The sequence below is a fragment of the Orbicella faveolata genome, unplaced genomic scaffold (assembly GCF_042242905.1).
Source record: "Orbicella faveolata isolate gen_17 unplaced genomic scaffold, um_ofav_v1 contig_1, whole genome shotgun sequence".
NCBI classification, from domain to species: Eukaryota; Metazoa; Cnidaria; class Anthozoa; order Scleractinia; family Merulinidae; genus Orbicella; species Orbicella faveolata.
The window spans coordinates 36,764,325-36,779,496 of NW_028301536.1; the positions used below are offsets into that span (position 1 = coordinate 36,764,325).

The 15,172-nt window shown below is 39.1% G+C and overlaps 3 protein-coding genes across 6 annotated transcripts; 2 read left to right on the plus strand and 1 right to left on the minus strand.

Annotated features, from left to right (window-relative positions):
- Nucleotides 1–466: 466 nt before the first annotated feature.
- On the plus strand, nucleotides 467–10,227 carry LOC110045069 (uncharacterized). 2 transcript variants are annotated; one of them, XM_020750661.2, is made up of 2 exons: nucleotides 467–686; nucleotides 7,604–10,227. In XM_020750661.2, the coding sequence occupies exons 1-2, from the start codon at nucleotides 587–589 to the stop codon at nucleotides 8,665–8,667; spliced, it is 1,164 nt and encodes a 387-aa protein (XP_020606320.2). In that variant the 5' UTR covers nucleotides 467–586; the 3' UTR covers nucleotides 8,668–10,227. The 2 variants fall into 2 exon arrangements, with proteins under 2 accessions (XP_020606320.2, XP_089130850.1); XM_089274724.1 differs by lacking the exon at nucleotides 467–686 and adding an exon at nucleotides 4,425–4,471.
- An 80-nt stretch (nucleotides 10,228–10,307) lies between these two features.
- On the minus strand, nucleotides 10,308–11,655 carry LOC149118943 (uncharacterized). The gene has a single exon (XM_089274759.1). It carries the CDS (start codon nucleotides 11,574–11,576, stop codon nucleotides 11,133–11,135), a length of 444 nt encoding a protein of 147 aa, XP_089130885.1. The 5' UTR covers nucleotides 11,577–11,655; the 3' UTR covers nucleotides 10,308–11,132.
- Nucleotides 11,656–11,709: 54 nt separating this feature from the next.
- On the plus strand, nucleotides 11,710–15,102 carry LOC149118944 (uncharacterized). Of its 3 annotated transcripts, none has more exons than XM_089274736.1 (2): nucleotides 11,710–11,803; nucleotides 13,988–15,102. In XM_089274736.1, the coding sequence occupies exon 2, from the start codon at nucleotides 13,989–13,991 to the stop codon at nucleotides 14,955–14,957; it is 969 nt and encodes a 322-aa protein (XP_089130862.1). In that variant the 5' UTR covers nucleotides 11,710–11,803; nucleotide 13,988; the 3' UTR covers nucleotides 14,958–15,102. The 3 variants fall into 3 exon arrangements, with proteins under 3 accessions (XP_089130862.1, XP_089130854.1, XP_089130857.1); XM_089274728.1 differs by lacking the exon at nucleotides 11,710–11,803 and adding an exon at nucleotides 12,064–12,566 and having other exon boundaries at nucleotides 13,955–15,102; XM_089274731.1 differs by lacking the exon at nucleotides 11,710–11,803 and adding an exon at nucleotides 12,065–12,566.
- Nucleotides 15,103–15,172: the final 70 nt, after the last annotated feature.

The following is a 15,172-nucleotide window of genomic DNA, read 5'->3' on the forward strand; positions in this document are numbered from 1 at the left end:
GGGGTAAATTTATTTTTTTACTAGGTGATGTACTTACCAGTCCGTCACGAAACGGAGCTTTTCGACCGAAGGAATTTGAAAATGTCGGCTTTGAGGCATTGATCCCCTGATAAAAACACTGCATTCCACGAGACTGTTTTCAAAGATGTTTTTCTTGGTTTATGGTGGAACAAGGCACGAAAAACTTGTAAGTATCAATCGGTTTTACTTAACTTTCTCATCTTTTGTATTTTGGTTTTCCATTTTGCTTTATTCAGCGGATTCTGTATTTCGGTTTCAGTGAATCGCTCGTTCGTGTAATAAAGGTTAAAGTTCAGCGAATCTCAAATATTTCTCCTTGTTGCCGCCTTTTGGTAGTGAACATTGGGTTCCTACAGCACGCATAAGGACAATTTCCGCATGTTTCGTCTTTCGTTCATAATTCAAAGGGGATTTCCCCGTGGGGTCAGTTCCTGGGGACTCTCCCCAGGGACCTTCCCCCTACAGCTGAAACCGAAAGGTACGACTGCGTTTCGTTTCAGTGGAGCCATGATACACGAGTTCTCGAGGTGCTAAACTGTGTATCTAGGCTACGCTTTCAGTTGCAATGTCGGCATTCCTGTACACTTTGTTGTGGTTAATCTTTGGACTCCCAGTAATGGTAGTGATCGCATTCTACGTCTTTAGAAATCGTATTTTCGTCGAAGGTAAGTGGGCATCAAACTGTTATATGTAAAGCTTAAACTTAAGTTTCATTTAGTATTCAAAAAATTATTCTCCAAAGAGAATGAACTAAATAATGTTGCTTAACAACGAAAGTAGCGGATCGAAACATTTATGTTACTATCCACAATATGAACTGGGTGTTTTGTCAGCTTCAGCAATATTATGTCTGTATTCGTAGTTCACGTTTCAAAACACTTTTGTACTCGAATCACCTCCCCTTCAAGTGGAAGTGGAAAAACCCGTTCACTGCAAAGTATGTCACTTTTAAGGTCGGTGTAAAGATACAGCAACTCCATTTCTCTCTTAGCTAGCTCACGCTGTTGTACATGTTTGAACAAAAGACGTACTGACCTTTCGCACTTATGATGAGAGCCTCTTAGGGGTTTGGGGGAACAAGGGAACATGGTCCTTTGTTTCAAGGGAACAAAGGATAATTATTTTGGGGATTAATTTGAGGGAACAACGGATTTATGCTGGTTATTGTTGATGTAAAAAGCTTGTTTTGTCCCCCATACTGTGTTGTGATATTTCAGGGGTTTTACATGAAGAACCAACCAGTTTCATTCGTAGTGACATACAAAAAAAATTAACACTTATAATTCCAGAGGTGAATATAAGAATTGGACATTGTGATTGGTCGAAAAGCGCAGCATATAACGCTATATTCACTCCCCTAGTGCTTGGTTACTAAGCTCATAACCTTTGCCCATCTTGGGAAGTAAACATGGCCGACAGATTCTGAATGAAATTTTCATTTATGCAAAAGACATCTTCCCAAGTCCAGGATATTTGAAAGGATGGAGACTTTTCAACTTGCATTGACTGCTGTCACCCTTGGACCCACAATCTTTTCAAGAACTCGTATTCAAGGCATTCAAGAATTATAAACACAGTGGTTATTTTGATTGCCAGGAGGTCAGATCAATTGACCAAAATTTATTTTTCTTCAAACTAAAGCTACTCATTTTTAGATGATGATGACAATTGTGAATGAAGTTAGCAATGGTAAAACAAAGGTACTGGATGAATTTATTTTTCGTAGTGTTTCGCTCGTTCATTTTACTGCTGAACTCAATAGGTAAATTAATTCACAATTGATGTACATGTAAGCTTATTATTAAACTATGGCTGCATATGCATCTGTGTTTTTATGTTTTAGTGCTTTATTTTGTAGTCTTTGATATTCATCTCTGAAAATTATACTGAAACAATTATTCGCCTCAGGCTCAGTGAACATTGGTGAATATTCACCAATGTTCACTTCGCCTTTGGCGAATAATCGTTAAATATTTCCCTATCTTGCCTTATATGACTGAGAACAATACAGGAAAGCTGCTTTATCTTCTATACTTGGCAATGATTCACACAGCGTAAGGTCCGAGATGTTAAACTTCAAGTACCCTTGCAAGATTGTGAATGTTAGTTCAAATAAAATCAGCCTTTTTGGGTCACACAACTATTTAACTGCGTATGTTTGGGACAGTTCATGCAAAACCCGCTGATACTTCACAGGAATTTTGAAGAAATAGTAACGCGCTCAATATTGTGGTTGTTTTTTATGTCAGGTCTGCAACAGATATTTTTTGCCCTATTTCACTTGTAGGAATCAGTCAACTGGAAAAATTGTATAGCCCAGTTAACATGTCAGTACGCACAAACATGTTCATAAATGGAAAACTGGACAACTCCCTTTTATCCTTTGTCTGTGCTAAATTAGTTTCAAAATTGAATCTGAATGTAACAACTCTGCAACTGTGGAATTGCCCTTCAACGTGTCTTTCTTTCATTTGTGGTTTCCAGTCTCCGGTTTTCGGATTCCGGATTCCAGTTTCCGGATTCTGTGTTTTAGGGTTGCCCACTTTAAAAAATGGAAGTCATAAAAATATTGTAGCTATAGTGGGTATCAGCAAACACTGATAAAATTTAATGTTATCATTGAAAGCCACAAAAATATGCAACTTCTATCATTTACAATATCACCAAAGTATCTCTACATCTGTAAGGCCAGTAATGTTTCTTTCCATTTTAAACGTTAAATTATGATTTGAAATCAAACTAGATTGTTTAATTTTCTCAAATATTTCTGAAGTTTTACTATGAGCCAATTACTCGGGTAAAAGTTCTCAGTTCTAAATTCAATTACCCCACTACATTTTGTAGCTTCCATCAAATTGCTAGCAGAATATTCCCCAGAATGTGATCTCTTTGAGCTATCAAAGATTCACGAATGAATGTCTCCAGAATTCTTTTGTTAGATATTTTCAATTTCAATGAAGAGTGACTTCTAAATGGTGCTTTGTGTTACTTTTATAAGATTTAATCTTGTTTTCTTGGTATATCAAGTCTGAACTTACAGTGAATATGCTATTTATTTTTCTATATGTTTATTAAAATTCTAATATGGCTCCAAGGCTTACTCTGACAACTAAAAATTGATTTTGAGGTTTGAATAAACAATTTCTTTTGTTTTAGTCCCTCCAGGTGTAAACCTGGGGGCAATTTTAGAATTTTAATCATTGTGAGAGACCCAGTGGCAGTGATTACAGTTGAGGCACAATGAACTTGAAGTAAACCCTGCAGAAATTTAGTGGTGAAAGTTTTCAAGATTGACTAGAGGAGCCCCTCAGAACTTCACACCATTTCCAAACAACTGTGAATGCTGGCTGACAGGTGATCAAGCAGAAAAAACCTTTGTATTTTTGTGCCCAATCGGCAAACAGTATCTATATGGAGTCACTTTTGTGTGTTCCTCCATGGCTATTTGTGTCAGCCATAACTTCCTTTTTGCATTCTCACAATGAAAACTTTCATTTTAATTTACTTCAGAGCCAAAAGCCAAAACAAGTCAGGTCATTGTGGATGTCAGCAAGAAAGATAATCCTAGATCCACCAGGAAATTGTTTGCTTTGAGCAATCAAGGGTATTGCAAATACTGACTTGTTTATCAGCAAGTTGATTTTAGCTTTGTCCAATCATGATTTTGATTTTATTGAGTGCAATTTTTCTACACAACGTGCATAATTTATTTGATGTGCGGCTTATAGCAAAGTCAACCGAGTATTCAACCAAAACCATCCAGTGAAAACTGTATACATAGTGATGCTTGTAAAACGACAATCTGTGTTACTCAACCCTTAAGACGCTGCCAAAAATATAGTCTGCACTTACATGTAACTCCCTTTTCTATAGCATGAAAAGACTTCGTAGGACTACGTATTTCCCACCGGATGGGATTTTTACAAAGGGTGACACCCGGTATTTTATATGTAACATATCAACAAAGAAATGTGAAATTTAATAATTGTAATGTTGATCTGAACAGTAAATATTGCACTTTGCATCTGTCATTGTGAAAAAAAAGTTTAAAAAAAGTTTAAAATATGACCATAGTTCTTTATGTGCCAGATAACATCTTTGAGATTATTCTTTGTGTAGACACTTAACTCTGTCACTAAAATACAGCAGGCTTAATCAAGCTACTAGAGCTGAAAATGGTTAGTGAATGTTCGTCATGAAACAGCCAATAGATACTTTTGAAAGGTTATTTTCAGTTGCTGGCAGAATCATGCCTGTGAAGCAATCCTAGGAGAAACTGATGGAGGGACTTCATTTCACAGTGAGGTCTGAAACTCCACCTGCCAGAGAGAAAGCAACCCCAAATCATGGGGCGTACTCCCTATAATGGTCTATACAGTGAGCTCCACCCGAAACGGGTACCTTTTTCAGGCTTCAGGTATATAAAAGGGAAGAGATTTCACGAGTTGAGGTACATGACATGGAAATCTCTCATTTTATTAAATCATTTTAAAGGTGCTTAAATTAAAATATTTCCAACAGACACACATTATGGCTGTACCATTTCATTTATTAGGTACTACATGAAAGTGACTAGAAGACTTGCTTTTTTGGCAATTTATTCATAATATGGGCCAGTTATGAAAGTATGTGAAAGGGGTAGCTTCTTTCAATTAAAGGTATACAAAAGGGGTATTTTTCTGTCAATTATTATACAAAAGTGTAAGGGGTTGGACCTCAGGGCGGAGCCTGCCCATATAGAACTTTGCAGAGTATCCTGCCCCCTGACCCCAAAATAATTAAGTCACCAACAAAATGATATATTTGTAGATGTGGTAGCTTGTCCAAAATTATGAAATACAGGCATTTTCCTCTAATGTGGACACCAAAGAGATGGAGCTTAGTGTCTGTTGTGGAGGTGTTTGAATTAGAGGTAGAGACATGAGTTCTGGTTTCTGTTGGACCAAGTACATTAGGGGTGGGCCGGTCAACAGGTGCATTGGATCTGGTAAAGTTCACAAATTCTACCTTAAATCAAATAATAAAATTAAATTAAATTGGCTATTGCCAACAGGTGGTGAACTAGTTGTTTAGAGGTGAACAACCCAATGACAAATAAGCCCAGCAAGTCAAACAACTCATCTTTTCCTGTTAAAAAAAATTGTAGAAATTATCAGAAGTCTTGTGGTCTGATATTTGATGCACATTTATTTTACTTTGAATTAAATTTATACTAGCTAATTAGGGTGCATTGCAGATCATTGCATGTTAACTTGGTGATTCAGGCTTGAAAGATGTTTCTATCTTGAATTTGTTGTTATTTAACAAGTTGACATCAGTTTTTTATGCATCTGTCCTCTTGTTGATGATAAATTGCATCATAACATTGTCAAAGTGGCCATGGAACCACGAGCCGCAGGCAAGTGGTTCCACTGTAAACTTTGACAATGTTATGATGAAATTTATCATCAATAAGAGGACAGACGCATATAAAAATGACGTCAATTTGTTTTTTACAATAACAAGACCCCAAAATGGTCAAATGCAGGGAATAAATGAGGGGGAAAGATGCCGCAGACTTGCCGTAAGCAAAGATAAGTGAATTTTATTCAAAATTACACGTGCATTGTCAATAGCTTTTCTTGCTTTTTGATTGGCTACTTTAAAAAGTCCCTAAAAATTTCATTGGTTAAAAAGTTGATAGTTTGACAGCTGAAAGTTGAACTTGAAAGCTTGCCTAAATTATGATTTTATCCGTCTGTACTCTTGTTGATGATAAAAATGAGCCAATCAGCATGCGAGAAATTAGACAGTTATTGTAAAAACTGTGTTTGCCCCTGGAGTCGATCAATTTCTTATGAAAGTACAAGAATATGTTATGATAGAAAGGCACTCAGTTGTACGTAATGGCAAATATAATTATACATTGTACATGGTTTTATGTATCTGTGTGAGCAATTTCGCGAAAACATGCCTACCTAAGGCTCTTTCTTGGACTCAGGGGGCTCAGGAGCCCAGCTGACCACCTTAAATGTAGGGGAGCTTCTGTTAAGGCCCAAAAGAGGAGATGCTCAAGGGAGCGGTCCAAAACGGGGGGGAGGGTGTCTTCTTGTAACACATACAGGCATTCACTTCAAGCTATTGATGTAACTTTTCATTGCTAAATATCATTAATTTTGACTGTTTCGCTGGGCACTTTACCCAGTTGTGAAACGCTGTTTGAGGAATCTATGCTGAGACAGTACACTGCTTACTAGGGGAACCTGTCCTGTTGATGGATGACAGGCCAATCTCCTCCCAGTGGGGTGGTCAAGGAACTTGAGGTCTTAAGTTCTTGCAGGCATGTTTTATAGAATACAGTCAGCTATATGTGCCTTGAGAGGTTTCTATCTACTTCGCTCAGCCAGCCGCTTACTTTGAATGGAACAGAGAAGAAAAAAATTGAACTAAAAAATGTTTCTAAAGTTATGCATGCAGACATCTCGTCTTAAAATTTACAATGTTGTCAATGTTATATAAATTTCGTAACGACACGAAATCGTTTTGATTGCTACAATTATCGCTTCTGATAGTAATACAACTTCACAAAACGTCATCATTAGTCTTGGATGACTGAAATTCTGCCTTCAGAATATTGAGCTGATGTGATATTTGGCTTTTTCTGGAACTTAGCTCGATTACCATGCAGCCGCTGTTCGAGAAAGGAGCCCGCGCTCCTCCTTGCGTGAGCGGCGGAAAGTGATTGTGATCCCGGTAAAACAGAATAGAAATAATAGGCATTGTTGAGCAGAATATTAGCAATGTATAATAATATTAAAAACCAGATGCCTAGGTGTGGATGCAGTATGCCAAAGTGACCGATAAACAAGCCACTATCTACGATGCCCGCGGCTTTGATCGTTGAAACGAAACTTTTCCCAGCGAATCATAGTACAGGTATCTTTCTTGCTGACACGCGAGATGATTTCCCTCGTTTTCATCGCTCTAAAATAAGTTACAAAAAGGAAAATTAAAATAATATTTCTGCCGTAGGAACGAAACTGCAATGGCCGTGTAAAGAATTCGCTTATTGGGAAGAATAGTACAAATAATTTTTCTGCCAGCATTTGCAGAGCGAAATGGCCGGAAGAGATTCAGTTGTCAGGGGCTCTCCCAGCCGTTCATGAAAACTTTTACTGCTACAATTTGTTACCAGGTGCACTTCGTTCTGCCCGAACATACTGCTCCTAGCTCTCCGAGGATGAATTAATTGGCCCATTAACAGACAATGGAGTCTTGAAAATTCTTTTTGTCATTTTAGAATATTGAGATATAAAAGGTTGGTTATATACAAGGGGACATAAGGAGTGGTCGATTTAGTGGAAGAATTTCTTTTCTAGGGTTTTTCCGAACTTTGTTCTAGTTTCTTGTTTCTATCTTTGTTTTTTCAAGAATTTATTTGGATGGTGAACTGCTTACAGTTAATTTCAGGAGATCCTGCCTTACACGCTTTCCCCCTCACTTCCTTGATTTCTAATGATCTAACCCTAAGCATGTCTAGTGGGCGTGTGTGTTTGTTGTTATTTGGCCGTTTATGAATATTTTAATTTGTGTCTAATATTAGGGAACGAGGATGGAGAGGATATCGTCGATCAGGCCGAAATGGAACGAATGGTACAAGAAGTCAATGCCGTCGCAGAGAATGTCCAGGAAATGAACGTTGCGGTAGAAAGTACGATTAAAAATCTACGTTCCACCGCTGATTATCTCGACCAGGTGTGGAAAGATTCCAAAATTGCCTCTGCTGCTGGAAATGGTGCTGGAATCTTAGGCGGCTTGCTGACGGTGGGTGGAGGATTTGCCACAGTCATGACAGCTGGTGTAGCTGCACCTTTGTTAATGGCGGGAACAGCAATTGGAGCGGCCGGAGCTTGCACAAGCCTTGGTGCAAATATTGTAGAAGCCTGTATCAATTCTTCTCTTATCCGGGAGGCAGATGGTGCCGTGGAAAATGCTAACCGTGCAATAAATAACGTTAGGGAAAAAATTCGCCTGTTGAAAAATGGTAAAAGTCAGTTTCGATTGGTGTTTCTTGCCGGTCTTGCTGCCAGAATGCTTGGTCCAAACCATCTGGCTGTTACCTTTATACAGAGTCTTCTTCGTCCTGATCTGCTTTCCAAAGTTCTTTCTGAAGCTGGAACGCGAGGCGTTTCTCAACTAGCATTGAGACTTGGTGTGACAGGGGCCACAACTACAGCAACTAGAGGAATCGTTGAAACCGGATCCAGAGAGGTTCTTAACATCGGCGTGACCACGGGTGTCAGAAGAGCTGGAAAAACTGGAGCTGTGACTATTCAGAAAATTAGTAAGCGGATAACAACCAGAGTGTCCAAGAAAGTGGGAACAAAAGCTGGAACTAGAGCGCTTAGTAAAGCTGGTTCGAAGACAGCGTCTAATGCTGGCAACGTTGCTGTGAAAGAGGGATCCAATGCTGTGGGAAAAGTCGGTACAAAGGTTGGAGCCAAGGTAGCGGGCGAAATCATTATGGGAGTGAGTGCAGCGTTTCTAATCCTTGATGCCCTGGAGCTGACTTTCACTGTCAGAGATATAGTCAACAACAAAGGTTCAGATGCGGCCCAATGCCTTAGAGATAAGGCAGATGAATTGGAGGAACAATTGCGTGTGTAATTTGTAGTACGAGACTGTCCTATTGCGAAATTTTGTATTTCAGAAAGCTTGTTTTTCAGACATAGCTGTCACAAGATGCTTTGCACTTGTAGATTAAGAAAATGGGCTTTAAATATTACGGTATTAGTGTCATACCTTTCTGGAAAGGTCTATTATCGTAAAATCAAACTTGTGTCAAACTTGTCTCAAACTTGTCTCAAACTTGTCTCGAACTTGTCTGCCCCAAGTGTCGCTGCATTAATCCCAGGCAAGCTTGCTTGTTCTATCTTTTCCTTATTTTTTTCTTAATTCTTTTGTGGGCGGTTGGACTTAAACTTAGAATGGGAAAAGAAGTTAGGCCTTGCGGGGACTTACGTCTTTTTTTATACCTACCCGACCTGGAAAGTTGGCAAATTTGTAAGCAAACGTTACTATAAAAACAACATAATGCTAATTGATTTTAAACTTCAGAGGGATATATGTTGAAAACTATGCTTTTGTAGCTACTCAACTGAGGCGTGTTTAGCCCGGGCCGGGGGGGGGGGGGGGATTCCCATATAAAAGGACTGGGGTGCTCGTCGTACCTTTTAGGGATGAAAAACGCGATTTTAGTACCTCATAGGTTGTTCAGCCTCAAAAGATCCTCAGCGGTAGTTTTTATGATACCTTTCAGGGTACTGAGCCGAAAAAATATGACAGGACATAATGTACTGTTTTAGAAATGGTACCCCTTGGAGATGAAAACAATTTTAAACCACACCCACAAAGCAGGATCTTGGGACCTCTTAGGAGTTCTTTGAAAAATTTCCGACGAGCACCCCCCGTCCTTTTTATATGGGAGTCTTTCCCCAGGGGTATTTACCACCCTGAATTATTTAGTTTTCGACGATCTTTGCGCTTAAAGAAAAGCGTATGTTAAGTCTCGTGATCGCACACGTCACTTCGATTACTCGGATGACCAAGTGATAAATTTTTGTTCTCTCCATCTTGGGACATCGTGTCTATGTCTTGACATTTGTCGTGATAAATATGCTTTTAAATTATGATTCTTCAATTGCTAACAAGTTCATTACTAGAAGAACCTAAGCAAAGACAATTCCAGATCATGTATTCTCTATATGTCTCAATTAGTTTTATGATTCTGGGAGTTGGCTTCTGTTTACAATTTGGTAGAACAACTTAGACTTAAGACGTGATTACACCGTTTGTCGAAACGACTTAACTTAGACATAGTTACTTGTAATATTCAAAGTAAGTACATGTCAGTAGTTGTCTCATTGGATGATTCTAACTACAAGTACAACAATAGTGTCACAATGTATGAAAATGATCTTGTAATTCTCTAGTTGTAATGAAAGATATCTCAATATATGCACATGTAATTACACCTTCAAACTTCCATATAAGGGAGCAATACTGTAAAAGCGAGATTTTTGGCAGGAGGCTTAACGGATAGTTTGTAAATCGTCCATATGGCTTATTTTTATTTTTTGTAGTAGTCATTAAATTGAAACAAATAAGTAAACGAAATGTAACTGATCAAGTGAATAACTGAAGGTGGCAGTAAATTTTTGACTGGTATTTGGTGATTTCTTTGTAAGACGCAATAACAGAATTGAAGATGTCTGTCAGTCTTTTTGCATCACAGTCTTTTGCATGCGTAACACATTATAACATGCTTTTTATTGCTTCAGTACCACTTATATAATAATTTTGAACAAAATTAAACTTGACAATTACTATTACGTTTCCATCCGAGAAAAAGTGTGTTTCATACTGATGATAGCGCCCCATTGTTAGCCCTGTTTTTAGTACTATCCAGTGGATAGCCTAGTTTATTGGACACTGGTATTACCCAATTATGCATCGAGAAAATGAAATTTGGGTCACAAGGCTGGAACCGTATATTGTAAATGAGAAACACGTCTGTGTTTGAGTGACAGAGTACGTATCATCCATGTCACAGAGCAGTAAACAGTTGAAACTCTTCAAGGAAACCAAACTACTGTAATAACGACTTACTCTCAGAATATCACTTGATGAATGACTGATCTGAATGGCCTTGTTTGAATGATGTTTCTTTCGTAAGACTTTCGCTTTCGACCAAACACAGACTGAATTCGCAGAAAATGAGTTCAACTACTAGTCGTTCTAGCTGGGTAGAAGAGCCGCCTAGTCTTTTGCTCTCAATCCTCATTTCTCTTAAGGTAGCATAGAGACGGATTGTTTGGTAGGTTTCTATTATCATAATTAAATTAAGGGAAGGAAAGACTTTTAATTTGCATTTGAGCTATATCGAAGTACACAAAGATGCGTAATTAATACATCAAGATGCGGAAACGAAATTCCGATTTCTGCGAAAAGACCCTAAACAAGCAATGTCTTCTCCACATTAGGGAAGTAATTAGCAACAAGAGAGAGTATTAGTTGGACGAATATTAGTGAGTTATCACACACAATGGGTCTCTTGCATCTCTTGGTTGTTTCTAGTAGTGTTGTAAGTAATTACTGAGGGAATTTCCAGTACGAAGATGAGCTTCGTAAGCCTCCAGCCAAATCAAACCTTTCATAGTCACTTGGTAAAGCGTGTTGTCATCTGTCCACTCTGCTGGCTTGTAATGGCAAATTTGCGTGCAGCCATCTTTACTTTGCCAGGTGTGGTCGTCATTGCTGGGTGAATCCATTTCAATTCCTCTGCTTTTCCTCAAGCAGTAGGGCGGGTAGCTGACCACCATTTGAGGGCAGGAGCTGGGATAGTCACTGGGAAGGTAAACCCTCAAGGTGTACTGTCTGTTGTTGGTACATGTTACTCTGATTTCAACTCTAGTGTCACCAGTAGGGTTGATCCAAGTCACACGGTCTCGAAAATACCGCTCAAGCAAATCTTTCTCGAATGTAAGCCTTTTCTGCTGACTAGCTGACCAAGGCATGATAAGAACAGTTTACGTTATTGAAGTCTGGGAGGGACGCAAGAAAGTGCAATTGTTCTGACGAAAAATATTTGAAGTTTCAAACAGTTTCAGTTTCTGTCACAAAATTTTGCCTTTTAGAAGATGATTCATACAATTCAGGCTTCCGGCCGGTAAAAAGGCGTTTAAAGGTCTTTAAAAGACACATTTTACCTTCTCCCACCTCCTTTGCCGGTCTGCGTCTAAAGGTAACAATTTAATTGTGTCTAATTTATTTTCGTAATGGCAACCAGTGGCGGATCTTATTTTGGGTAAAAAAAGAAAAATCACAGAAGGAAGAAAAGCCGGCCGGGCAAGCAAAACAAAGCCATCAAGCCCTTTCTCCCCCCACCCCCCTCGAGCTCAAGGTCTGGATCCCACCAAGACCTTTGCTGTCTTCAGCAAAAGAGGAGGGTTCTGGGGTCGAGAATGAAAAACAAAACAGTCTGTATTGACTTGAAAGGTTATTGTTTACGAAGATCTTTGAAAACCAAAACTGAAACCTCCACGTCCATGAAGGCAGTACGGAATCGTTCTTTGTTTTGTATTTTTTTTTTTTTTTTAGCCATACTTCACTACTAACCTAAATATTTAATACGGGTTTTCCGCGAATTTTCGATTCTCGGAAACCAATACACATTTGGGAAAACACCTGTCTTGAATAAATGAATATATTACAACATGATAATTGTTTATAAATTCAAAAGCAAATTCAAAGCAGAGCTCACGAAGGTAGTGCTGTGTGAAAGAAAACCCGAATTTGTACGATACACAGACACAACAGTGAGCGGTTTTTTATACTTCCAATAGCAAGTAAAGAGACTGAGACAACAAAACACGGCAAAAAGCTGCTTCAGTGGAAGTTAACCGTATTTCAGGTAAAAGGATCGCTAAACTCTGTTTCAAATCGATTCAAAAGTCAGACATTCTGGCCCAAGATCTCTTTCCTCGAATCAAGCTTGATTTTGTCAGGTAAGTTACTGTTTTCCTTTGCGTCCTGAAATAGTGATAATAACGCGAAACACGTAACTAAGAACAACCCGACCTCGTGTTTGCCAGTCGAAAGACACCGTCTCTCCGTAGGCGGTACTCAGATAAAACAGTGGAACAGTTATTTTTTCCTGTTTATATGGCCGTAGCTGTGTGACAAAGCGGTGTTTTGTCACAGTCAAGCAGTTTGTTACTGATTAAAACTCGACATGTTTCTAGCTTCTCAGCTAACAAAAGAACGTTTATAGCCCTTTACGATACCACATGACTCCTAAAGCCTGATCGCTTGTCTAGAAAAAATCAGATCTATGATTGCATCTCTGGTTAAATTTCGACCAATGTGTCGCCTTTGAGAAATGATGGATATTGCGCGAATGTAAGATTACATGAAGAAAGCAAGCATGAAAAATTCACAGAATAGATTTGTACAAACAAAACGACAAACAAGATATATGCTAATTAAATGAAAGTAGTCTGTCCATTGTTTGCAGTCTAGCTATGAAAGTCATCAGAACTTTCAATTTGTGATACATTTTAACACTCTTTTGTGTTCGAGACGATCAATTTAGCGTGATCGCCGGGAAATCGTTTGTGTAGTTTACTCTGATCGGATGCTATCGCCACGTTGTATATATGTAGTTCATTCTGAAACCAAAACAATACTATCTGTCCTCTGAGGAAATGACGCGAAAAAACCACTTTGATTTGATGTGTCAATCGTGTAGCCAGCAATCAGATGTGAGATGAAACCGCAAGAAAAACAAGGGAATCATTTCTCTTAATCAGTCACGAAAACACGCTGCGATCCCGTTTTCTCCTTCCAAAAATGGCTCTTACATGTACCCTGTAGTTTTCTCATTTCTAATTTAACCTTTAGTTTTACGCAGGTAAAGTAAAAATTTAAGTTTAACTGTTTAAGAGACTGTGAGGCTCAAAACTACACACGATTCAAAGCCCCAACAAAGTCGTTTTTTCAGCGGAAGACAATATCCCGCGATGTTTAAGGTCCTCCCATAAGAAGGGACTAGCTCTGCGACTTGTCCCTGCAAGAAGCCGGCGAACAAGTCCCTTAGAGTGAGTTATAACGGCCATTTTCATTTTCGCAAACTGGTTTGAATTGAAGGGACAAGTCCACGCGGCTTGTCTCTCAAAATCCCTCGTGGGTCTAGTCCCGGGGACTTGTCCCTTCGTGTGTGCCGAACCTTATGCTTTTTCATTCATGATAATTGTTAGCATTACATTTTTACGCTTCAGTGTGTCTTTTCAGTTTCGATAATGGGTCGTATAGCTACATTTACATGTAGCAGTAGTCGCGGAATCTAAAAACTTCGCACTCATGTAATGACCATTAATTTTTTTTTTTATTCCAGACGTAAACAAACAATGTGTTTTTTTTTTACCAGTATGACGTTTTCCAATCGAAGCAGTTTATCTACGGCACAAAACCAAGAACTTGAGGAAGAATTAAAAGGGTTTGCAACGAAGGTGGAAGATATGAACCTTGCCAAACAGAAGGCCATTGAACACCTTTATGGCACGGCTGATTATCTCGATAAGGTGTGGCGAGATTGTAAAATAGCGTCCATCACAGGAAACAGCGCTGGAATATTGGGAGGCCTGTTAACCATTGGAGGCGGAATCGCGACAGTTTTGACAGCGGGTGCTGCCTCACCCTTATTGATAGTCGGGATTTCACTTGGAGCTGCTGGTGCTGGCACAAATCTAGGAACAGCGGCTACAGAGGCTGCCATCAACTCTGCTAAGCTACAAGAAGCAGAGAAAGCTTTACAAGGTGCCGATGAATTGACGAAGAAAGTAAAGGAACAAATTCATGAATGGAAAGAAATGAAAGATGTAATGCGCTTATATTTTCTTGCTCGGCTAGCTGTTCAGTTGTTTGGGCAGAGTCACATTGTTGTTCAGCTGATACAAAGTGTGCTTGTAAGCGTAGGTATAAGCGCAGATATTATTCTCAAAATTTGTGCTGAAGCTGCAATTAAGACCGCCTCGGAGGTAGCCGCTAAGGCTGGTGCGGGGGCAGCAACCATAACCGCTGTTGAAACTGCAGCTGGTGCGCTACTTAACAACGCGCCTAAAATTCTGGCTGGTGCCACAGAAGGAGCAACAGCTGGATTAAAAGGAGGCGCAAGCACCATTGGAAAGGCTGGGGCAAAGATGGGTGCAAAAGCTGCTGGAGGAGTGATTATTGGTGTTAGTTCTGTGTTTTTAGTGTGGGATGCTGTGGATCTGGGCTTCAACATCAGAGATTTGGTTGAAGACAAAAGGTGCAAAGCAGCGCCTTATTTGAGAGAAAAGGCGAAGGAGCTCGAAGCATCACTTGCCCAAGACATCACCACCACTACAAAGAAGTAAATTATTCCTGATGAGAACTTAAATTAGTTTGTCATTGCTGTGGACAGTACTAACAGAGTTATATTTTATGTAATAAACTTTTGTAGTTTTAATTCATCGCAGTCTAAATAAAACTGGTTCCCTATTAATAAATTTAAATATCTTATTTACGTGGTTTGCTTGTTGTTCAAACCCCTGCCACATGCATGATTTTGTGTTTGACATGGTGTCAAGTT